The sequence below is a fragment of the Eubalaena glacialis genome, chromosome 3 (genome assembly GCF_028564815.1).
Source record: "Eubalaena glacialis isolate mEubGla1 chromosome 3, mEubGla1.1.hap2.+ XY, whole genome shotgun sequence".
NCBI lineage: Eukaryota > Metazoa > Chordata > Mammalia > Artiodactyla > Balaenidae > Eubalaena > Eubalaena glacialis.
Genome location: NC_083718.1, coordinates 153,061,885 through 153,087,404, shown reverse-complemented (window position 1 = coordinate 153,087,404; position 25,520 = coordinate 153,061,885). Strand labels below are relative to the sequence as shown.

Here is a 25,520-nt window from a genome sequence, read left to right as displayed (position 1 = left end):
TCAGAACTTGCAAAATAATCATTAAGTTAAAACTTCTCTGGTAATATACATTTCTCATTGATGAACAGAATGAAGAGATGATTCTACCTCATATATATATACGTATAACAATATGCCAAGAACTGGTTCTCACTTTGCACACAATAGTGGTTTTATCTAACTGAAAAGCAAGATAGTGAGCACAGTGTGGTCACTGCTCTTCCACAGACCATCCTATTGCCATTGCATGCCATCCAACAGTGCCATTTGATGAAGTACTTCCCTAGGAACTTATTCTCCTGTCTTGTTTGAGCATTTTTTTTTTTTATTGTTAACTTTGTAGTAGCTGGATTTACAAGTTTCTTGTCAGGAGTAATATCTGAATCCATTTTTACCTCAAAGAGTCCAATTTGTAAGCAATTTCTCCTGGTTTGGTTACTTCTCTGACTTAAGCAGTAAGATTAAAAAAATTTTTTTAACGGTAAGTATTCTTTTTTCTCTTGTTCTGAAAAAATCTATTGATTTAACAGAGAGGTAGGTCATTGGGCTTTACTTACAAATGAAACAAAAACTTTGAAGACCTCATGCTTTTATGAAAAATTTTATAACAGAAACAGTGGCACTAAGGGTAAATAGATTGCTTTTACTATATAATCAATTTTCATATATTTAATTCTCAGTCAAAATTTTCTTTTATAGAAGCTAGTGTGACATCATCAAAATCAGAGTCAGCTGCCTTGGCATTTCCTATACTAGCACTATAGTTCTCTGAATTATGTTTACACTGATGTTGAAGTAGTTCCAACTATCTGTACTGATTTACAGTATTTATTATAGTATTTTCATTACCGTTTTTATGCTTCAATGAACCACATGTAAGCCACGATCAATTCTGGTGAACTAAGAATAAAATATAACTAATTTAGCAAGGAAAAATGAATGTAAACTTAAGAATAACACATGAATGACATGAAAGTTCAGAAGCCAAAACCAACTGCCCCAGTTAAATGAGTATTTGTCAAGACTAAACAACCAATGCAATGCTTGTTGTACATGAGGAGTCTAATAAATTGTAAAAGTATGGTGAATGAAATAGGATTTGGAGGGATACCATAATTTATTTTACATTTCAAAATGTGAAATAAACGTGAACAAAACTGATTATGTTGCTTGTTCATACCTAACTGCCTGGAATCCTTGACAGATAGCTGAGTACACCAGTAGTCTAGGAAACACACTGAAAAACACTGCCTTAGAGATTAGAACTATACCTGATATGTAGGAGGAACTTGAAGAATGACTACAATTATCTTATTTCTTACCTGTACTACCTGCCTCATAGCTTGCACTGGCAGAATGCAAGAGCCCTTCTGTGTTCCATGTCAAATTGCTTATATCACCCTAGCTGGGGGCTCCTGGGGCTTCATCAACTTGGAACTGCTGGATTGTAAGCCCAAGGACCCTGTCTGTCTTGCTCACAGCTGTGTTACTGGTGCCCTACATCTGGTGCATAGAAAAAGACCAATAAATATTTACGAAATGAATATATACAAGCAAGATGAGCGAAAACATCATCTTCTGTGATCTGGGCCTAACTACGGAGAAAAATCATTGGATGAAGAACCCTTTTAAAACATTTAGGGACTTCCCTGGTGGTCCAGTGGGTAAGACTCCACGCTCCCAATGCAGGGGGCCCAGGTACCATACCTGGTTGGGGAGCTAGATCCTGCATGCATGCTGCAACTAAGAGTCCGCATGCCACAACTAAACATGCCACAATGAAGAGCCCACGTGCCGCAAGTAAGACCCAGAGCAGCCAAAATAAATGAATGAACGAATGAATGAATATTTTTTAGAAATTAAAAAAAAAATTTATGTACCCAACATAGGAGCACCTAAATATATAAAATGAATATTAACAGACCTAAAGGAAGAAATAGATAGCAACACAATAATAGTGAGGACTTTAATACACCCCTTTCATAATGGATGGATCATCTGGACAAGAAACCAATAAGGAAACACTGGAGTTAAACAACATGTTTGTTAGACAAGATGGAGTTAACAGACATATATAGAACACTCCATCCAAAAGCAACAGAATACACATTCTTCCCAAGTGCACATGAAATGTTCTCCAGGATGGATTATATATTAGGCCACAAAACAAGTCTTAACAAATTTAAGAATTAAATCATTTCAAGCATCTTTTCCAACCAAAGTAATGAAACTAGAAATCAATTACAAGGAGAAAACTGGAAAATTCACAAATATGTAAAGATTAAACAACATGCTAATGAACAACAAATGGGTCAAAGAAGAAATCAAAAGAGGAATCAAAAAAATACCTTGAGATAAATGAAAAGAAATACAACATAACAAAACTTATGGGATGCAGCAAAAGCAGTTCTAAGAGGGAATTTCATAACAACAAATGCCTACATCAAGAAACAAAAAAGGTTGTTGGAGAACAACCTAACTATATCTCAGGGAACTAGAAAAAGAAGAACAAACAAGACCTAAAGTTAGTAGAGGGAAGAAAAATAACAAAAATCAGAGTGGAAAGAAATGAAAGAGAATAAAAAGACCACAGAAAAGATCAATGAAATAAGAACCGGTTTTTTGAAAAGATAAACAAAATTGACAAACCTTTAGACAGACTCACCAAGAAAAAAAGAGAGGAGTCAAAATCAGAAAGAGTATACATTACAACTGATACCACTGAAATACAAAGGATCATAAGAGACTACTATGAATAATTATACACCAACATATTAGATCACCTAGAAGAAATGGATAAATGTATAGACACATACATAATGTATAGACTAAATCATGAAGAAACAGGAAATCTGAACAGATCGATTTAAGGAGATTAAATCAGTAATCAAAAAATCTCTCAACAAACAAAAGTCCAGGACCAGATGGCTTCACAGGTGAATTCTACCAACATTTAAAGAATTATTATTTCCAATCCTTCTCAAACTCCTCCAAAATATAGAAGAGTAGGAAACACTGCCAAACTCATTTTATAAGGCCAGCATTACTCTGATACCAAAACTGGACAAGGGCACCACAGGAAAGGAAAATTACAGGCCAATATTCCTGATGAACATAGATGCAAAAATCCTCAACAAAATGCTTCCAAACTGAATTCAATGACACATTAAAAGGATATTACATCATGATCAAGTGGGATTTATTCCAGGGATGCAAGAATTGATTAACATACGCAAATAACTTAATGTGATATATACCACATTAACAAAACAAAGGATAAAAAACATATGATCATCTCAATAGATGCAGAAAAAGCACTTGACAAAACTCAACATCCATTTGTGATAAAAACTCTCAACAAAGTGGGTATTGAGGGAATGTACCTCAACAAATTAAAGGCCATTTATGACAAGCCTATAGCTAACATCATACTCAACTGTGAAAAGCTAAAAGCTTTTCCTCTAAGATCAGGAACAAGACAAGGATGTTCCTTTCTTTTCATTTTTATTCAATGTAGTATCAGAAGTCCTAGCCAGAGCAATCAGGCAAGAAAAAAAAATAAAAGCCATCAAAATTAGAAAGGAAGAAGTAAAACTGTCACTATTTGCAGATGTCATATTATATACAGAAAACACTAAAGGTGCCACCAAAAAACCATTTTAGAACTAATAAATAAATTCAGTAAAGTTGCAGGATACAAAATCAACATACAAAAATCTGTTATGTTTCTACATGTTAACAACAAACTATCAGAAAGAGAAATTAAGAAAACAATCCAATGTACAACTGCATCAAAAAGAATAAAATACCTAGGAATAAAAATGTTCGTACTACCCAAAGTAATCTACAGATTCAATGCAATCTCTATCAAAATTCCGAGGACATTTTTCACAAAAATAGAACAAAGAATCCTAAAATTTGTATAAAACCATAAGAGATTCTGAAGAGCCAAGCAATCTTAAGAAGAAGAAAAAAAAAAGCCAACAACAAAGATGGAGGCATCATGCTTCCTTGATTTCAAACTATATTACAAGGCTATAGTAGTCAAAACAGTATGGTATTGGCATAAAAACAGACACATAGATCAATGGAACAGAATAGAAAGGCCAGAAATAAACCCATGTATATATTGTCAATTATTTTACAACAAAGGAGCCAAGAATATACAAGGGGGAAAGAACAGTCTCTTCCAAAAATGGTGTTGGGAAAACTGTACAGCCACATGCAAAAGAAAGAAACTTGGCCACTATCTTACACCATACACAAAAATTAGCTAAAATTGGATTCAAGACTTGAATTAAGATCTGAAAGCATAAAACTCCTAGAAGAAAACATAGGTAGTAAGCTCCTTATCATCAGTCTTGGCAATGATTTTTTGGATCTGACACCAAAAGCAAAGGCAGCAAAAGCAAAAATACACACAGAAGAGTACATCAAATTAAAAGGCTTTTGCACAGCAAAGGGAACCATCAACAAAATGAAAAGGCAAGCTACCGAATGGGAGAAAATATTTGCAAATCATGTATCTGATAAGGGATTAATATTCAATATATAAATAACTCATACAACTCAATAGCAAAAGAAACAAACAATCTGATTAAAAAATGGGCAGGGGTTCTGAACAGACATGTTCCCAAAGAACACATACAGGTGGCCAACAGGTACATGGAAAGGTACTCAACATTACTAATTATCAGGAAAATGCAACTTAAAACCATGAGATATCACCTCACACCTGTTAGAATGGCTATTATCAAGAAGACAAAAAATAACAAGTGTTGACGAGGATGTGGAGAAAAGGGAACCTTTCTGCACTGTCGGTAGAAATGTAAATTGGTGCAGCCACTATGGAAAACAGTATAGAGCTTCTTCAGAAAAATTAAAAATAGAACTACCATATGATCCAGAAATTCCACTTCTGGGTACTTATCTGAAGGAAACAGAAACACTAACTTGAAAAGATATATGCACCTCCATGTTCACTGCAGTATGATTTATAACATCTCAGACATATAAGCAACCTAAATGTCCATCAATGAATAAACGGATAAAGAAAATGTGGTGTGTGTGTGTGTGTGTGTGTGTGTGTGTGTGTGTGTGTGTATAATGGAATCTTATTCATTCATAGAAAAGAAGAAAGTCTTGCCATTTCTGACAACATGATGGACCGTTGAGAACATTATGCTAAGTGAAATAGTCAGGGAAAAATACCATATAATCTTACTTATATGTGGAATCTAAAAAAAAAAAAATCAAGCTCATAGATAACAGAGAACAGATTGATGGTTGGCAGAGATCAGAGTGAGGGGGTTGGAGCGGCTGGTTGAGAGGCGGGTAAAATGGATGAAGTTAGTTGAAAGGTACAGACTTCCTGTTATAAAATAATTAAGTCATGGGGGTGTAATGTACAGCACGGTGACTGCAGTTAATAATACTGTTTTGTATATTTGAAAGTTGCTAAGAGTAGATCTTAAAAATTCTCTTCACAAGAAAAAATTAAAACTATGTGTGGTGATGGATGTTAACCAGACTTATTGTGGTGATCATTTTGTAATATATACAAATATCAGATCATTAACGTTGTACACCTGGAACTAATACAATGTTATATGTCAATGATATCTCAAAAAAAACCAGAACAAACAACCACCCTTATATGAGCAGAAAGCAACCACCTACAGAAAGCCGTCTATGGTATACTCAGCTATCCATTTAGTGCTCGAATCATTAACAGTTAACTCAATTAGCTCTTCTTCCTTAAAGTTACTTCTGGGTATTAGATCTTCTCTGACTTTTACACTTTCAGTGAAATTCTGATGTTTAAAAATACTGACTTGTTTTTGTTTTTAATCTCACATATAGATTTATATATAGCTATATCAGGGAAAACTCTCCTAACAAAACTATTGATACTATTCTTGCTAGCTTCAGGAAGTAGTCCAGATATATTTTTAAAGAAGCCTAATAGTGAAAGTTCCTTTTAAAGGTTGGTCTGTTGTATATGTTTTGCTTTAATTTTTGCACAAAGATACTGTTTTTATTCTCTATCTTGTGATGACTTACTCCTGTTTTAAAGAAAACATCAACAGAAGCCAGAATCTGTATCCTGTTTATCACTGTTAGTTCTGGAAAGAGAATGGGTATGACAATGGTGAGATTTTAAACAGATGAAAGGAAAAGGAGTGCAGTGCTTCAAACAGTAACATAAAGACAAAACTTAGGACAAAAAAGTCACACATTCCAAGGGGCAAACACAAAGCCAACAATTTCCTTTGACAACACAAAAAGCTGCCTTGAGCCAATAAACCTACCCTCCCTGTGCTGTGGCAGTACTGTTTTTAAGTCTCAAATCAGAATCCTTAAAGGGTAAGCCTAAAAAGGCCCCTCTGGCATACGTTGCCCATGTTCCACTAGTATATTCTTAGAATTACCAAAGAAATGAGAATGCTGTTCCTGACCTTGAAATCTGCCCTGATCTCCAACATTTGGGTTTTGACAATTACAGAGATATTGCTTAGATACAAATTATTAATCCAAGTGATTAGGCTGGAAAGGGGTAATTCTTGCACCTACGATAGAGGATTCTAAGTAAATTAGTGTTGAATGGATGAACGAACAAATGAATGAAACAACAAATAGATCAAGAGCTAAGTATAATAAACTCTTGATAATCAGAGGTTTTGAGATTATTCACGGCTAAAAAAACTAGTGCATATGAAAAAAACTGACTCCATTTACATGTTAGAAAGCATCTATTGTTTGGAACCAAGCTGTAATCAAAAACAGATGCTAAAATGTGGCCACTGTCATACAGTGATATTTGCTTTTCTCCTCATCCCTTCTTTGCCAATAGCCCCTCACTAGAGCAAAGCACCTCTCTGTCCCCAGGACCTAGCCCAGTGCTATATTCTTCATAGATGCTCAGTAAACACTTACAAAACCAAACTAATACCATTAATAAAAATGTCTATGAATTAATCTATATGGAGATAGTTCTGTCAAAACAGAGGCTCATACATAATTTATACTTCCTGGTTAGAGACAGAACAATTAGCGATATAAAGGTTAGTCCATTCTGAGCCATTGAAGAATGACTCAGAGTATGAATATGCTTTGGGCTTGGTTTTATTTAATAAAAGCTTTATGTAATATAGGCATCTCTGGTTGCACTAATACAATGGTATCATTGAAGTGACGGACGTAACTGAACCAAAGATAAGTTTAAATAAATTCAGGCCTAGGAAGCCATCCTTCAAACGTGTTCACAATTTAATTTTAACTGTATGCTTAAGTCTTATTTGAAATTTTTTAAAAAGTAAAGCCAAATTCACAATTACAAGGGACAGCGTTTTCTTATCACTTACTCAGCAGACACCAAATCATGATCTATGCATAGTCTAAAAGAAGTTTTTAAACTTAGAAAAGCTTTTCTTAGGAACTCTACTTATGACCTGAAAGATAACTTTCATAAGACACTCTAAAAACAAAAACAAAGAGAAATCTTTTATCTCTTGCAGTTAAATTTCAATAAAAAATTTCAATTATACGGAGTCTTAGATTTTTCCTGTAACCCTCATATTAAATTTTGTGCTCAGTATTAAACGAATTAAAGTCAATTTCCTTACCAATGAATTATGAGGAACACAAATTAAAATGAAAGAATGAACTGGGAATATGCATGCAAATATTGTGCATTCATATTATTATACAGCATAATCTGTAAATCTAGTACTAATGAGACTCAAGATTTAAATGGCTGAAGAATGTGTTTAGTGAATTATTGTCAATCAATGCCTCTATTCCAGGATAAATGTAATCTTGTATTACAAATTCCTAACTAAGTACAGTACTTAGTTAGTACTTATAAAGTAACAGATAAACATCATTCTACCATATACCCGATTACCTTTCCCTCAGAGTAAATGAAACATTACTAAGAAAAATTACAAACAACATTTTTACAGCAATAAAAGGAAGCTACTGAGTATTAAAACTCTAGGTATAGTGCTCAGAATTTTCATATTTGTTAATGTGGATACATCAGATTTTATATCATTGTAATCAAGTATTATTTTTTGAAGTCACATTATTTCATGTAAATTCTTTCAAGTATTCATTTATTCAATCACTTAAACATTTTTTGAGTGCCTACGTTGTCCTAGGTACACTGTTAGAAGACAGAGTTACAAACATGAATACGATACAACCCTTGCTCTTAAACTCATAGTCTAGTAGAAGACAGAGACAAGTAAATAAAGTTAAATACAATAGTACAAGGTTAAATGGAAATTGTTTACGTGTTTCCCATTTGTAATAGCTAAACAGTATTGTATTGAAAACACTCATTGTATGCGGAAACTTTTCATCATTGCTCAGAAATCAAACTCTCCTTTATTTGTTCTATGTAAATCTTTCTTTAAAAATTAAGAACAAAGAGAAAATTAAAAAGAATAATTTGATGGATATATGAACTTAGCATCTCAAATTAACAAATGATAAGATTTGTTTCATATTTTATCTTGAGACTGTTTTCCAAATCCAGAAATTTCTTGACTGATAAAGCACTAATAATTACTTGAGATTATTATAGATCCTACTAGCTGTGTGACCCTTGGGTAAATTAACTTAAACTTTTTGATCCTCAGTTTTCTCATCTGAAAAGTAGAGATGACAATCCCAATCTGTGTTGGATTATGTTCCATTTGCCCCTCAGTATCCATGCTCTACCTAGCTTTTTGCCCAGGGAGGTTCTCTTGCCTGCCTTTCAGTTTCTAGTTGGGTTAGGTCAATAGGAGGTACCAGCAGGAGATCAGAGTATAAAAGGAAAGGGAAGCTATTCCTTAGTTTCTTCCTTACCAGGTCACCAAGGGTTGGCTATATCTCTCTAAAAGAAGCAATCCTCTTCATATATCACCCTCTCCTAGGCCTTTAGGCCTAAGGGTAGTAATGGTTTCCTTTAGCCCTAGAGTGTACTATCCATTGCTGACTCCCATAAACTCTGACCATATCTTTATAAATAGTTCCCTTATTAGACTCTTCTCAAATAACCCAGTTTGAAAGTGTCATCTGTTTCCAGCCAGAACTCTGACTCATATGCAACCTCAAGGGATTGTTTTGAGGATCACATGAGATGATAAATGTAAAGTGCTTTGCATAGTGCCTAGTACATTACAGATATTCAGTAAGTGTTGACTACTATTGTCATTATGAATATTGCTGTTATTATTATTCTATTTGAGGTTCCATGCTCATCTCATCTATACCATCTAAATATGTTCGGGAGACTGCTAAATTCAGAATTCTGGTGATCTTTTTACTAATTCTCACAGTGCTTCAAAAATATGTTCAAGTATAAAATGTGTTTATTGCTAATCAATCTCAATACTTAACAAGAGTAAGAGGACCTTAAAAGTGAGTGAAAAACCCATATAATAGATAGGATTTCCTGAACTGTAGCTTCTTCTGTAAACATGCTTCATAATTCGTTTCCTGTAAATTGACCTCCTGCCATCAAATCTAGCAAAGTATAAATGTCCATAAAGTTAAACAAATTGTTGGGTCTTGGGACATGAAAAGAATGGACTGAAAGGTAAATTCAGTGGCATAAAAATCCTTTGTTCATGTGGAAACACATCTTCATCAATGCCTTATTTATCCATCATGACATAGGCAAGCATCACCATTTGACAAATTATCTCATCAAAATCCTATTAAAGGTCTATTTAACCTTTCACCTTACCTCATCCTTTATATCTTCCTGTTGTTGGGCCGTGAAGATCTCCATTGCAGCCATGAGTCTCATCATTAACTCATCCACTGTTGTGTTACCTAGCAACACATGGAGATAGCCAAACTTCACATTAAGATCATTATAAAATGGAAAGTCATTCTAGAATTAATCAGTAAGGAATAACTACAGTCTAAAAAAATTACAGACTGGCATGCTAATAAAAACTTTCATGTTTTCACTGAAAAGTTTCATATTTTCAGAAAGAGAGCAAAGCAGTATACTGGCAATTGAAATTTCAGAATACTTAGATTTGAGGGAACAGTCTCTTACTTAATAAAAAGGACTTTCAGCACTACAAGAAGAATATCCAAGTCATGAGGATCAATGTATCTTCCAAGTTAGGAAAACATATCTACTTAATAAGCTAGCAACAACTACCATTTGTTTATATGCCAAACAAATTACATTAAGTGATTAGGTTTATAGATATAAAATCACATTTGATCTGTACAACAATTCTATGAAGGTGTTATTATGATTTTGAGTGTAAAGAGAAGGAAAATGAGGCTTAGAGAGCTCAAGTAACCTGACTAACCAACGTCAAGTTGGTTAAGTTACAGGGCCAGGATTTGAAACCATATGAGTCTGACTCAGAAGCCTGTCTCCTTTGCCACCTTAGCATACTGTTTACTTAGAATTATCTCCTATCACTAAAAATTCTTTGGTGAAACAAGCAGTAATTCAATTTCTGAAAAAAAAAATTTTTTTTTTGTTTTTTTTGCCCAATTGATATTTTTCCCTTTCAGCTGCTTTCAAATGACTATGCTATAATCTTTATGGAGAAGGTATTGTAATGTTTGATTTTCTTGAATGCTATTTTATTCCCTGTCCAAGTCTGTAACAAACATATAGCACATATATGCCATTTCTTGCATGCATTAAGTTCTGTTATTTGCTTTGGATGCATCTACAAGAGAGAAAGAGAGAAGGAAACTCATGAAGATACATAAAGATACAGCAATTTTTCTCTTCTTTCAAACCTACAGGCAAAAGAGCCTGTCTTCTCCAGGGCCTGAGAAGGTGTCTTCTTGTCCCATTAATGGAATGGCCACCAACGAGACAACAATTAGTAAGCATCCTTGCTTGTATTCTTCCAGAGTAGGGTTTGACTAACATAATCTTTCAATGGTCCTTTCCCAGTTTCCCTTATGACCACTGGCAACGTGCGGTTAGGGAGCAGCTGTGGTCCTTAGCCAAAGAAATAATCTAATTTGGTCACATCAGCACTACTCTCTCAATAAATGAGCTAGAGAACAAGTATTATCTTGGTGTGATATCATGTTACCAAGAAACCAGAACTGGTTTTGTAGTCGGAGTTCTAACCCTAGTTCTGCTACTTATAACTACATGATCTGGTACCTAGAAATTGCCTAGCACATGACAAAGGCTTAATAAATATTCACTTAGTAAACAAATGAATAAGAGAAGAGGGAGTGACTTTAGCTCTCTAATGATCAATTTCCTTATCTGCAAAATGAAGATAACACTACCTCTGTAGGGTTCTTAGAAGGATCAGAGATAATGTAAAGTGCCTGGTACATAGCACACACACAATCACTGACAGTTATTATTAACAGATATAACAAATGGCAAAAAGTTTAATAAGAGAACCTTTAACGTAGATTTTGTTACCAGGCAAATCTTTGGGTTTCCATTTCTTATTTGTAAACTGTAGTGACTAAGAGAGTATGGGGCATGAATACTTTGTGGAGGGTACTAGAATCATCAATGGGGAAATACTATAATTTTACAGGTGACTACACACTGGTCATTAATTTTCAGGCTTAAAGCCACCGCTTATCAACTAACTATGCTTCAGCCCTAACTATACGGGCTCATTGCCAAACTGTACTTGAAGGTATTTTATACCTAAGCCCTTAATGATCCAAGATGGAGAAAGGTTCCAGTTAACGCAGTTCAGGGAAAATTTATTTTTTATAGCCTATTGCAACAGAACCTCTTTATACTCTTAAAAACTATTGAGATCCCTGAAGAATTTTTATGTGGGTTATGGTTACCAACATTTACTGTGTTAGAAATTAAAACTGAAATTTCTAAAACATATTTATCAATTCATTTAAAAGTAACAATAATAAACCCATAATTTGTTAATATAAATATCACATTTATGAAAAATGACTACATGTTCCAAAAGAAAAAGTTCAGTGAGAAGAATGTAATTTTTTTAGCATTTTTGCAAATTTATTTAATGTCTGGTTTAACAGAATGCAACTGGATTCTCATATCTATATCTACATTAAACCAGCTATAATGTGTTGTCTTGGTTGAAATTTATGAAGCAATTATGGCCTCATACAGATATATAGTTGGAAAAAGGAGGAGTATTTTAATAGATAATTGTAGATATTTTTCTTTAATACACCCAAACTGACAAGTGGAATTTTTTTCAAGGTTAGGTATGTGAGGAATTTGAAACCGTTATCAATGAACTTATTGTATTTTGTTATATTAAAATCCACTGGTCTATTTTGCCCTTTGAATGGATCTTTTACTCATGCATGAGTTTATAACATTATGCATTGGTCATTTGGAAAATATTGGTTCACGGAGTCATGCATTTCTTCTGAATGTTGACACACCTAATTTTATGATATCAAAAAAATCACATTTATTATCATCACCATTGACGTCACTAGAAAAGTATTTAAGCTGTCAATCTTAAATGGAGGATATAACTTTTTGCTTAAAAACTCAAATTTTATCATTGGCAACAAATGTTGTCAGTTCTTTTTCTTGAAGTAACAGACTCACTTTGTCCATCCTGGAGAAATGTCTGCCCATTGCGTCACACAAACTATAAAAACGGTTAAAAATTAATAAAATAATAATTAAAAAAAATGCACATACATGGAGGTGAAAAATATGACTACCAGTACAGTTGTGTCATGGCCTTGATTTGTGCTAAGATGCCAGCAGTTTTACACAGCACTAATTTTGTGCCACTTAGTACAAATGTCAACACAGTAAAAAAAAAAGCAAAAAAAGAGTCTATCAAAAATAGACCTCGTAGATTCCCTGAAAGGATCTAGGGGACCTCCAGGGTCCATGGACCATGCTTTGAGAACCACTACCGACTGTAATATTGCTGGAAATATTACAGCAAACAGGAATGAAATATTATCTTAATTAATATGAAAACAGGAATGAAATATTATCTTCATTATCTATTTACTCTATGCATTTTGTTCCCGCAGCAGGTCTTCTTTAACATTGTTTGTGAAAGTGAATGCTCTAGCTATAGAGAAAACATAAAATACCAGAGGTTTTGTTTTATTTGAGTTTTAAAGGCACTTGAATTTATACCCCTTCCTCCATTACATTATCTGCTACAGAACTTGTGACTTAAATAGGGGCAAAAATTAAGTATCTCAGACACAAGCTTTAGCTTGGAGCATTTGAAACATCCTTTTCCCTGTGGCATAGAAAAGGTACTGTTTTCAATTTAAGCTTTGCCATGAATAAAGGAATTTTTTATATTAATCCTTAGGATACATTAGTAACATAAAAAATATCACTCATTTTTTTGGTAAAGAATGTGTGCACTGTGGTTAAATTGACAGGCATCCTATAGCTTCACACCTCAGGGTTGCATTCTAGACATGGACTCACACAAATGAGGAGAAACGACTGCCACTGTGAACTATTCAATTCACAATATCCAGTCACCGGTTATTCCAGATAACTAAAGATAAGGATTTCCTTCAACCAATCAACATTACAGCAAGAAATATGTGTGTGTGTGTGTGTGTGTGTGTATGAATGAAATATATTTGATGACTGATTATGGCTTAATTTCTAGTTTAGTAAATTTAGCGATTCTGAATATTTAACATGATTATCCTATGTCCCAAAGGCTGCGCAGTTTTATTAAGATGTTTCTGTTGGGTTTTCATGCAGCATATTTCATACTTCATAGCACCTATACTTTTTGAAGATATTCTTCTTCCAGGTGCTCTATATTTTAAAATGCAAAGATATTCACCAATACAGAGAATTACTTTCAGCTTTGATGGTAAATATTATAAGGTTATCACATACATAAGGAGACACTCTACTCCCCTTGTGACATGTACTTTACCTTGTATCACATTTAACACTTCATTAGATGATCGCTTTCCCATAATAATCAGAAAAAGTGGAAACTGATCTGTTTTTTGAGTCCGAATGGTTTGTGCAACAACGCTGCCAAAGTGTCTATTGCACATTGTCAGAAATCTAAAATGAGACAAAATCCAAAGTTAGTTTCATTTCAGAGTTTAATAAATTTACCACTACGCTAAGAAAAAATTTATTAAGTGTTTTATTAGTTATATTAAAATTGGACAGTCTGATATCAATATGTAAAATTTTACTGTATTAAGTTTTCAACTACATCATAAATGGTATAGAAATGATTATCCTACAGAAAAGCAGGCCACACACCCTATATTACCCTAAACTATGAGAAAAACAAACAAAATGAATTTTAAGAGGAAAGAATTTCTTAAAGAGGACAAATACCGGGTGGTGAAAGTTAAATTAACTGGCATCATCCTAGTCTAAACAGGATTTAGCAACATTTTCACAAGTCCTTAGAATCAAGAATTGTACTTTAGAATTGTGTTTTCTCCAGTAGTAGGAGGTCTTCTAGTTTCATACTTGGTATGGGATAAAAATAATAATTCTAAGCTTTTGACCAAAAAAAGCTCAGAGATATTAGCATACTGAAGTCTAGCATTAGTATTCTTAACACGATCTGGAATAAATGAAAAAACTGATAAAGCTTTTCTCTTCTATTAGAGGACTGTTTGAAATTAGCATTTCTTTCAAGAGAAAAGGGTAGCTTATGATATGTTTTCAGATCTGATGGTAAAAAGTAAATGTCATAATAATAATGAATTATGAAAGACCAAATGCAAATATAGAATGCTTTAATAAGATCCAATTTAATAAAGTCTGTAAAAATAATGGACTTTTAATAACACAGGTCACAAAAGGCAAAACAGTGGAAATTCTGGGGACTAGCCACTGGTACTGGCTTATTAATTCTTAATTATGTTCATGAAAGGCAACTTAAATCGTGTGTTTTCTTATGCCTTATGATAATATTTTAGGTAACAACTCCTCTGAAATGTATGTTCTAGCTGATGAGCAAAGTCTTGTCATCACATGCATTAGAAGGTAAATCTATTTGAAAAGACAAACGGCATTAAAATGTCATGTGCTAAGATTCATTTGATATCCATATTCAAAACAGAATCAAACCTCTTAATTTTTAAAGCCAGTATATTTCTTGTCCATAGAAATTCATCCCAGAAGTTTAGGCTGAATCCTCCACAAAACCTGTGCAGTGACTACACACAGGGCCACTAGAACTGTTGGCAAGAGTGTCAAGACAAGTTAGCACCACTGCAATAAGTTCATTGGGAGGCAGGTTCATATACACATTTAAAGCAGCAATAACCGGACCCCATGGCAATCTGAAATGACAAGGCCTTTAAAAAACCAATTGTTGGCCATGAAATATCAGTGCCTCCATGAAAATTCAGATCTTCACATTCCACAACTATTATGGGATAAAAGGTGCTCAAGTAGCCTAAGTCTCCATACCAAATTTCACACCCATATAGCTTTAATTCATCAATGGAGACGTGTAGATCAGGAGACTAGAAAGTTAGGATCTCATTTTTCTTTCTGTTTTTTACTAAAATATTTGACGTCAGTCTTGGCCCTGATCTGATCATTGGCAACCTCTAAAATTAAAGATGTCAAAAAACAGTTGGAATGCCATTTCCTACAAAAGGGAGAAAATAAGTCCTTGTTGCTTTCACATCAATGGATTAAGTGGATATCACATAGTAGATGGCCATCACAGCACTAGCTTCACAAGTGACATTAAATACTAGCCAAACAGGAGACCCCCACAAAAGGAAGGAAGGAAAGAAGTCAGAAAGGAAGGAAGAAAAGAAGGGAGGCAAGCAGGCAGGTTGGCTTAGTGGTTTTAAGAATTTGATTTCAAGACAATTTTGTCTGGCAACTGTGTACATCCCAAATCCCCTTTTTGTGAAAACGAGCTAGAAGAGAAAATAATTATGAAAATGTAGGTATCTTATTTGGTTTAAATTAATATATAACGTAAATTTCAAAACTACAAGAAACATATTCAAGGGAGGTACAGCTTTCAACATCACATTAACCATTAAGCCATTCAATTACTATAAAAAACACAGTGATCAGTTTTCTATCAGGTATTAGCAAGTCATTCTAATACTTCAGAAGCAGTTGAGACATATAAAGGGATCACACAGCCGGTTGATGTTTTCTAGCGGCCTTAACTAACAATCTGTTCTAATCGAAGAGAGACTTTGTTAAAAGTTTAATTAATCTGATTAATCTCCTATGATCATGCTTACTTTGAGATTTTCAAATTGCAATCATGGAGAGCCTGTAGGGCCAATGGACAGCCCCAAATTAAAAAATTCCTACTTGTCAGTTCCTTCCATTATAATTTACAAGAACTTCACAACACAAATATCAAATCTTTCTCATGGCTGGGAGGTTCTGCTTCTTCCTCTCAAGATCATTCAAAACACAAAGTTACCATTCACAGCACACTACCAGCAGCAAAAATCCAGTTCAAAACATTAGAGCAAAATCAAACATGGGAAAAACAAGTTGTTTTAAGAGAACAAATGTGGTTCTCATATTTGTGGTATTTCTTCCTTTTGAAGATATAAAAGTGTGCCAGTGCATCTAGTGGCAGCATCAAACTTGTCAATCTAACTGCATATGGTGTTCATCAGAGTCAGGCGTCATGAAGGGAGAAATGATTTCCACAGCAATTGCATTCCTGCAACTCAAAACCAAAGAGGGAAGCAATGGCAACCATTCTGTGGCAAGAAGAAATGGCTTTGTTTTTTTTATTATAAAAGATTTTAATAAATCAAACAACCTACTCATCATAGACCTACTTGAGAAGGGGGAATAACAAATTGCAAAATCAACCGCCAAAGCTAAAGGCTAAAGTAACAAATTTGAAAAGACAAAGAACAAATGCTCTCATTAAGGGGGTAAAATGAGGGAGGGAGGGGAAGAAGAAGGAAGGGTTGAGAAAATGAAGTAAAATGGTTAATCACAAGTCAGATATAATGAAGCAACTCACTGGTCCCTGGAGGGGTGGGTGGGTAGGTCGTGGTGGAGGTGGTGGGGACAGGGAATGGGAAGCCTCACACTCTGGCCTTGGTAAAGAAACAAAATATAGGGAATTCCCTGGAGGTACAATGGTTAGGACGCTGTGTTTCCCCTGAAGGGGGTGTGGGTTCAATCCCTGGTAGGGGAACTAAGATTCTGCATGCCATGCGGCATGCCCAAAAGAAAAGAAAAGAAAAGAAAAGAAAAAACATAATTAGTAGCTTATATTCACCAATTCTTGCTATTAGAAGGCTAAAATTGGAAAGATAAGATAAAGTGGTTTTAATCTAAAGTTTGGGGAGAAAAATAAACAGAACATCTGATGGCTAGCGTATATTAATCATTAGTAAAATTTTCAGTCTCTGAAGCAGAGATCATTTCTATCTTGCTAATGGAAACCAGGATTACTAATAAATCAGATATACGAAAAAGTAATCTCATTTTAATTCAAAACAGGATATAGTTTAGTTCTTTCAATCAAACTCATAATTACATAAGTCATTGACTTTTACTAAACTGTACTTCAACATAAAATACATACTAAAAGAAACACAGCAATTTAGGGGGAGGGTGATGAAATTCCACAAATACTTACTGCCTACCTACTGTATACTAGGTAATGTAAAGAGGTACGTTTGATAAAAAATGGAGGCTACAAAACTGCTAAGCCTCTGTGTGAGGCTTCCTGATTATGCATTTCAATGTGACTTCCATAAGTTTAAAGGAGCCTCATATATAAAGTGGAAATAACACATCTTTAAAATACTTATATTCTTGTAAGTTACAGAAAGTACTCAGAATTGTGCTTAGAATATGGTAGGCCCTTAAAATTGGTAGCTATTTAATCATTATTAAATGCATAATGATATTTAACATTTTTATCATAATTATTTTCAGGATTAAAATGGTAACTTATACCTATGGGCCAACACTGAAAGATTTTTTTGCGTAGTAAGACACAGCATGAAATAATTGTTGACTAGACAAATACAGTCATTGGCTTTATTTTCATTCAGAGAATGAAAGGGCAGGTATTGATATTTGGGAAATAAGTAAGTACAATTATAAATGCTGCAATTTATGTTTAGTAATGTTAACTAATTTAAAACCAAGAATCAGTATCACAATTCCTGGCTGCTTACCCTTGAATCATTAAACACATTAAATGTCTTTCTGATAATGTGTGAACCATTTCTCCAAAACGAAAGGTCATTGAGCAGAAGAAATTCACATTCAACAGTACTATAGGACTTTTCCAATATGGGTTGCCAAGTGTTTTTTTTTGTTGTTGTTTGTTTTTTATACTACTTCTTTTGAAGTCACTTTAAGGAGGCTCTCCTCTTTAAAGAAAACCAAACTTGCAGTTTTTGCTATAGTAATAAGCCTCATTACTTATACATATTCATTCATGTGTTCAGGGTTTGTTAAAAAACATTTATGTACAACAGTAGAATAACCAGAACACAAAATAGAGAAAGGACCTTAGAGATCATACCTATCTAGCCAACACACAATTCTCCTTTCTTCTTCTTTTCCTTTTAATAGGAAAGTTAAAGCCAAGGTCCTTTAACGTGTGAAGTAAGATTTATCAAAGTGCTAGCATTGTCAAGCATACCAAAACAAGCCAAAGACTTTTGTCTCCTTCCACAACATCATTTCCACAAGTCTGCATGCTTATCCATTGTTCAGCTCATTCCCTGAGATGATCTTCAGCACCACTGGCATATGTGCCTTTGTCCTTTAAGGGTGGCTTTGATTTTTTGAAATTGTCCTAAGTCTTTGGTTCAAAATGAGTTAGGTAAACAAGCTGGAAGACACTGACTATAAAGGCAGTGATTTGCAAGCTTTAATGGCCTAGGAATCACCTACGGAGTTTATTCAAAAGGCAAGTTCCTCAGCCCCATCCCCTAGAGATTCTGATTCAACAGATGTGGGGTAAGGCCCAGGAAACTGCCTTTTTAATAAGCTCCCAACCCCATCCAAGGTGATTCTGATATAAGTGGTTAATGGAACACACTTTGAGAAATACTGCTTTTAGGACGCAGGACTGCTTTCCTTGAAAGGCTTTAAGCTCTCTCTGAAGGTAGCTTTTAAAGAAGTTGTCCCCTAAATGTTTTGGGCAATGGCATATTCACTGGACCAAGTGTCTAGTCTCCTGAGGTGATGACCACACTGAAGATGATAATTCTCACTTGCTTCATTTGTATAGGTGAGCTGCAATTCGATGTGAGACAAAATTACAGTCTGTGAGCTCCAGGTGATGGAGGAAAAACAAGGCGCGGGGGGGGGGGCGGTTTGCAATATTAAATAGAGAAGTCAGGTCTCACTGAGAAGTTGATATTTGATCAAGGATTCAAGAGGTGAAGGAGGAAGTGGAACACATATCTCTAGGAAGAGAATTCCAGGCAGAGAGAACAGCAAACACAAAGACCTTAAAGTTGGAGAGTACCTAGCATATTTGAAAGGTGACAAGAAGGTTAGTATAGCTGAAGCAGAGTAAAGCATAAAAGACAAAATTGATAATTTCGACTATTTTCACATGGTAACAAACACCATAACTAGGCCAAAAGATAAATGATGAACAGGGAAAAAATTCTGAATTTCAAACCACGGAAAAAGGGCTAATTTCCCTAATATATAAAGAACTCTTAACAAACAATTAGGAAAAGATCCACAAATAATATATGAAGACAGCTTCAAGAAATGGAAACAGTAATGGCTCATAAACACGTGAAAAAATACTCAAAATAGCTCATAATGAGTAATTATTATGTACACTAATTAATTAAAGGTACACTAATTAAAGGTACACTAAGAAACCATTTTTCATCTGTCAGATTAGTAAAGACAAAAAAATTTTGGTAACACCTTGCATTGGCAAGGTTACAGGGAAACAGGCACTACTGTACACTGTTAGTAGGAGTGAAATTGGTACCAACTCCTTTGTGGGCAATTTGCCAGTGTCTATTAAAATTAAATATGCACAAACTCTTAATCTAGCACTCCTACAACTGGGAATTTAGTCTACAGATATATTTTCAGATGGAAACATATGTGCATAGTTACTTACTGTAAGCTTGTAATAGCAGAATATTGGGCATAACCCAAATGTCAACCACTAGGATCTAGTTAAATAAATTATAGTACCTTATAGAATTCAAAGGAATACTATGTAGCCATAAAATAGAAAGGGTTCTTTATGAACTGATATGAACTATCTTTTAAGATATAATGTTAGTGGGAAAAGCAGGGTGTTAAATAGTGTTTATCATTTGTGTAAAACTGGGGAAAAATAATTATATATTTGTTTGCTTACATATAAAATAATCTCTGGATGGACAAATAAGAAACTTAAAACATTACCTCTAGAAAAGGTAACTTAGAAACAAGGATAAGTAGGAGACTTTTCATTACATACCTTTCTACAACTTTTGAGTTTTGATTAAAGTGAATGTATTGCCCAATAAATAAATAAACAATTTGAAAGTAAGACAGTAACTCTCTTATAAAAATAAAGAAAAATTGCATGCAATCCCAAACTTTTAATACAATGTTAATCACATTTGTCTATTTCTTATCAGTCTTTTGCTCAAATATATCTTTTCTTTTTTGTGGTAATCAGTGTTTAGTTGGATACAGTTTTTTAGCCTTCTATACGATAGTAATGAACCAGCATGTTAAATGGTTGAATAATATTCCATTGTGTAGATGTATACACTGTTATATTCATAGCTATTCACCTACAGCTAGATTTTTCTTTCTAGTTTTTTTTATCATTATAAGTAATACTTAGATAAATTCTTAAAGTATTTCCTTAGGGAAAAAAGCCTGTCTGTGAAGTGGAATTATAGGGCAAAAAGGTATAGAATCATTTAATGATTAGTGGTACATATTGCCAAATTGTTTTCTAAAAGGATAGTATAATGCCTCTCCGTGCAAATGCAAACATTGTATGCATGTTAGAGAACACAGCCAAACTAAAGGCAAATTTAAGAAAACACAGGATGAGACTTTGGGAAGATTTAATCTGAAAAGCATCTCTCACCTGTCTGTGGTTTAAGACTGCGCAGTAACAGTAAACTGCTAAATTGTCTTAATAGACTAGTAGTCAGAGTTAAAAAAAAAACACAAGTATCTCCTTGTTGTCATTTATAAATCACTCAAGTGGAAAGGTTTTGAGGCACTGACAGTTTAATGACAGGGCTGTAACTAATCTATAGGGACTGATTTATACTAATGTTTTTGGAGGGACAATAATCATAAATAAATAGATAATTGGCTACCTTCTCACCAAGAGTAAGAACATAAACATGTAAGTACCCCATTTTATTTTAAGTTGGGAGAGATAACAGAGAACATTGAACCCAATGTCTTATCAAATGCAGAAATTCTTTCTCTAGCAATGTAAAGAGAAGATTCATTTTCCAGGGGCTATACAAGAGAGCAAATTTATGTTAAATGCCAGATAATATTTCTTCTGCGTTCTGCCTTTTACCAATTGATCAGTATTTATGAGGGCCTATGAAATATACAACAAGGTAAGACATGGTTTGTGTCCTTAAGACACTAAGAATATTTAGGGTTATAGCCTCAAACAGGAAACATAATCTGACATATAACTGGGGGCTAGATTTAGTAGTTCAGATTAAGTGCTGGAAAAAATCAGAGAACAGAATGGGAGTTTAGAAATCAGGGGGAACTTGCTGTTCCAAGATAGTGCTCCTGGACTGCTATTAGGAGAATTATCTCTCATTCACCTCGGCATTCCTAGCACCTACTGCCAAACAGTATGTATTTGTTACATGAATGGGCCAGTTCATGCTTTAGTAACCTTTATCTCCACCATGACAATGTTGACCATACAACCTTCCTTTTCGTCTTCCAACTACTTTGCTGAAATCAGTTTAACTAGGACAGTTGGTGTGAATTATCATGGTCTCCCAGGCCTCTTTCACCATGCTTCTACCTTGATAGGTCACTTGGTCCCATTTCAAAATAGCAGGTATTGTACACAAGTTCATACTCTAAGCTTCCCTCCTGACTTTTAGCACACTGAAGTTTTTACATAATTTCACCTTGTCACCACCCACTGACTGAAAACGTGACTTAGAAGAGGTGTAAAGTATCCAAATATTAACATATTAGAGAAAGTAGGAATTACTGCAAGCAGCATAATATTGTGGGAAGAACAAAGACTTTGGAGTCAAATAAACTTGATTTTGTCACTTACTAGTTGTTTCTTTGGATAACAATCTTTCTGAGCCTTAGTTTTCTCACATATAAAGTGAAGATAACGATACCTACTTTTGGAATTGGTCTGCGGATTAATCAATACCTCTTCTTCCTTCCTTTTATATGCTTCAGAGTCAAAACTGGCTTTTCCTTTCTCTTCCCTTCCCCCCAAATTATGGATATGGCAAAATGTTTCCTAAAATAAGTTTTAACAGCAAATCTCAGACCCTTATCACTGAACAAATGTATTATATTGCTGTATAACTTCTACAGAATCATCATAAGATTATTCCCTACTCTAAGGTAGAGATTGAAGATATATACATATATTTTCATGCTATGTTCTCTGATTGTTTTCCTCCTGCAAAATTTGGAGACTTTGTGATTTTATTATTATATAAAAATTGTTCAGCATTATTATATAAAAATTTTTCAGAGTTGGTTGGTTTCTCTTGAAACCCTGACATTTATACACAATTTCCTTATGTATTTGAAAAGAACTATTATTCTAATGGATAAAAGAAATGTGGGAGAGCATTAGTAGAAATCTTATACATAGGAGAAAAGTCTTTAAAAGATAAATGACCAACAGCACAGAGTATTAGCACTTCAGTCACTCATCAAAGCTTTCAAGCAAGAATCGATTACAACCCAGCTCTTGACAAAGGCTCATTTGAGACAGTTGATGTCTGACAGAAAGAGCTGAATGAACAAGTTTACTATGTAGGCTTTTTCTCTAAGCTCTATACCTGTTATGAGTTAGATCATGAAAAAAAGGAATATCTAAGGGCCATATCACCGAAAGAACTACCTTTACTGAAAAACGATTTAACACGGAGCTGTCTGTTTTTACAGGGGAGTGATATAAGAAACATCTATTTAAAGTAATCTATTTTACGCAAAACAACAGTAGAAAATAACTGTTTATTATATTTCCTAATGATTCTCAAATAAAAAATCATGCAATAAAATTCTTCCTTGAATTCAGTGCCAGGAAATTTTGAGATGAACTATTAGGCTTCCTTTTATCAGACAATGAGAATTTTAAATGGTAATCTGTAAACTCTAAGGCATAGTACCTGGCGCATAATAGAAACTCAATAAATATACATTGTATGGATAGATGAATGAATGAGGATATGCCTATCACATTTCCTTTTTCTCCTTTAGCTGCCAGAATTACAGAGTTGAATTCAGTGTTTATATACAAAACTTAGCTTGTGTTTATTTTTTTTTAAAATCAGGTGGAGTAATCATCTCCAGCAATGTTCAACTGCAAGGCACAGGCATAAGGAAGGTGAATAGTTGGGTTTAACAAATTGAGTGCAATGGAGGAAGACAGAGATGCGAGAGTTTAAAGTATTACAAGGAAGTGATAATGATGGACCTTGAAATTTAATTAGGACAAGGAAGGAAATGAAGATTGGACACAGGAAAGGGTGGATGGAGTGAAGTGGTAGGGGTCAATAGATTGAAGGGCATGATAAGACAAAAAAAAATTTCAGCACTGGTGACACTTGAGCAAGTGAGTGGAAAAGGAAGTGCTGGTCAGAGCCAGATGTTTGAAATCCAAATATATAAGGTGATACAGTTTCTATTTATGACCACATCTAAGTGTGGTGAATAAAGAGAAGAAAAAAGTTTCTCTGGAGTTGGACAAGTCTGGGAACTGAGAGAAGTATCAAGAATGATAACAGGAGTACAGATGATAAGAAGTTCAGTTATTGTTTATGAGTGATAAAATTTGGGAGAGTTAATAGAGAGAATCCAAACTTCAAAAAATCTTGTCAATCAATTGCATTAGTAGAGAATGGCAGAGATCTGGTTTAATAACAACTCAGACCCAGCCCATTCTGGACCACCCCATACCTGAAATACTGCTGGGGATTTTAGTTGACTCCTTCAGTTCAATAGGAGCCAATAATAAAATTACAGACTAGAATTGAGCATAGCACCAGACAAATTTCCTCTGAAGCATTATGCTCGATTCTGGGCCCCTTTAGAATGAACTAGGTCTAGACACCCTATCATACGAGGAACAATGGAAGAAATAAATATATCTTGGTTGGAAAGGCAAGAAAATTAAGGTAGACAAGATAGCTGTGGTTAAACTGATAAAGGACTATAATGAAGAAGAGAAAGGCTTATTCCAGGTAATTCCAAGGCCAAAACTAGAACCAAAAGGGAGAAAGTTGCAGGAACTCTCTATGGGAAGAAGCACTATAGCAAAAACCTTTCCTGGCTTTTAGAGCAGCTCAAAAATACACTATCTTTTGAAGCTTTCATTTCTCTGTCTCTAGCAGTATTCAGGTAGAGACTGTAGTAATATCAGTTAGACATAATACAGGGAAAAATGCCTGCATAGTTGCAAATTGGATGTTAACTAAGAATGCTTCTAACCCACAACTCTAAGATTTGGTGAATTCCATGTTTATTTGTTACCTGAGCAAAAGATCCAAGTCTTATACTTCTCTTATATCTCCCACAGGGCTAGTCACAGTTATTTAGTACAACTTTGTTGGTAATAATCCAGCTTGACAAGGTCATGGGACAAGAAGCATTATGTAGCAGAAAAGCACAGGTAGATCTGGGATTTATATCTGGTACAATCATTTGCAGGACCTTGGGTAAGTTACAGAACTTCTCTGAGCCAAAAATAGTTTCCTCACATGTGAAACTGGACTTTGCCATTTACCTTGCAGAACTGTGGTTAAATGGGGTAATGTATATAGAGTGAGGATTAAATGAGCTCATATATATATATAGTGTCTGACACATAGCTGGGGCTTAATTAATGATTGCAGTTATGTGTGTGTGTTTTTTAAAGCAGTAGTGGTAATCTTGATCTTAGCTATTGACACTCTAGAAGCTCCCATCACAAATAGCAAGAGCTTGAAGGACGGTTCTAAGGGTAAGGAAGATGCCTTTATTGGTGAAAGAGGTGGAAAATGACTGTGGCTTCCTTAGCTATAGCCCACTAAGGTCACTCTGACTAGATCACAAGCTGGTAAGGGCAGTATGCTACAATCTACTTACAAACTTTACTAACATTCATTTTTAATCTTGCTTATATTGAAAACTATGTGTTCAAGTCATCAGAAAGTCACAGAATTTTAGAGATAAAAGTTCAAATAGGGTCACCCCTCCCTCATTTTCATAGAAGAAAAAAAAATCTAGATATGTTACACCACTTGCCTAATAACTCCTTGTTCTTCATAATCCCAGACTGACTCTTACCTCTTAAGTGCCCTATATTTTATGACTGACATATGACTGTCTGCATATAAACAGTGAAGAAACAGTTGTATTGAAAATCACAATCTTTTAA

The 25,520-nt window shown here is 34.4% G+C and overlaps 1 protein-coding gene across 2 annotated transcripts in view; it reads right to left on the bottom strand.

Moving 5' to 3' along the window:
• FAF1 (Fas associated factor 1) overlaps positions 1 to 25,520 on the bottom strand; it is a 473,015-nt gene that overhangs the window by 94,369 nt on the left and 353,126 nt on the right. For both annotated transcript variants that reach the window (XM_061184239.1, XM_061184240.1), the window contains 2 exons: positions 13,869 to 14,005; positions 9,719 to 9,807 (listed from right to left, as the gene is read on the bottom strand). In XM_061184239.1, coding sequence (XP_061040222.1) covers positions 9,719 to 9,807; positions 13,869 to 14,005 — 226 coding nt within the window. The remainder of the gene's footprint in view (positions 1 to 9,718; positions 9,808 to 13,868; positions 14,006 to 25,520) is intronic.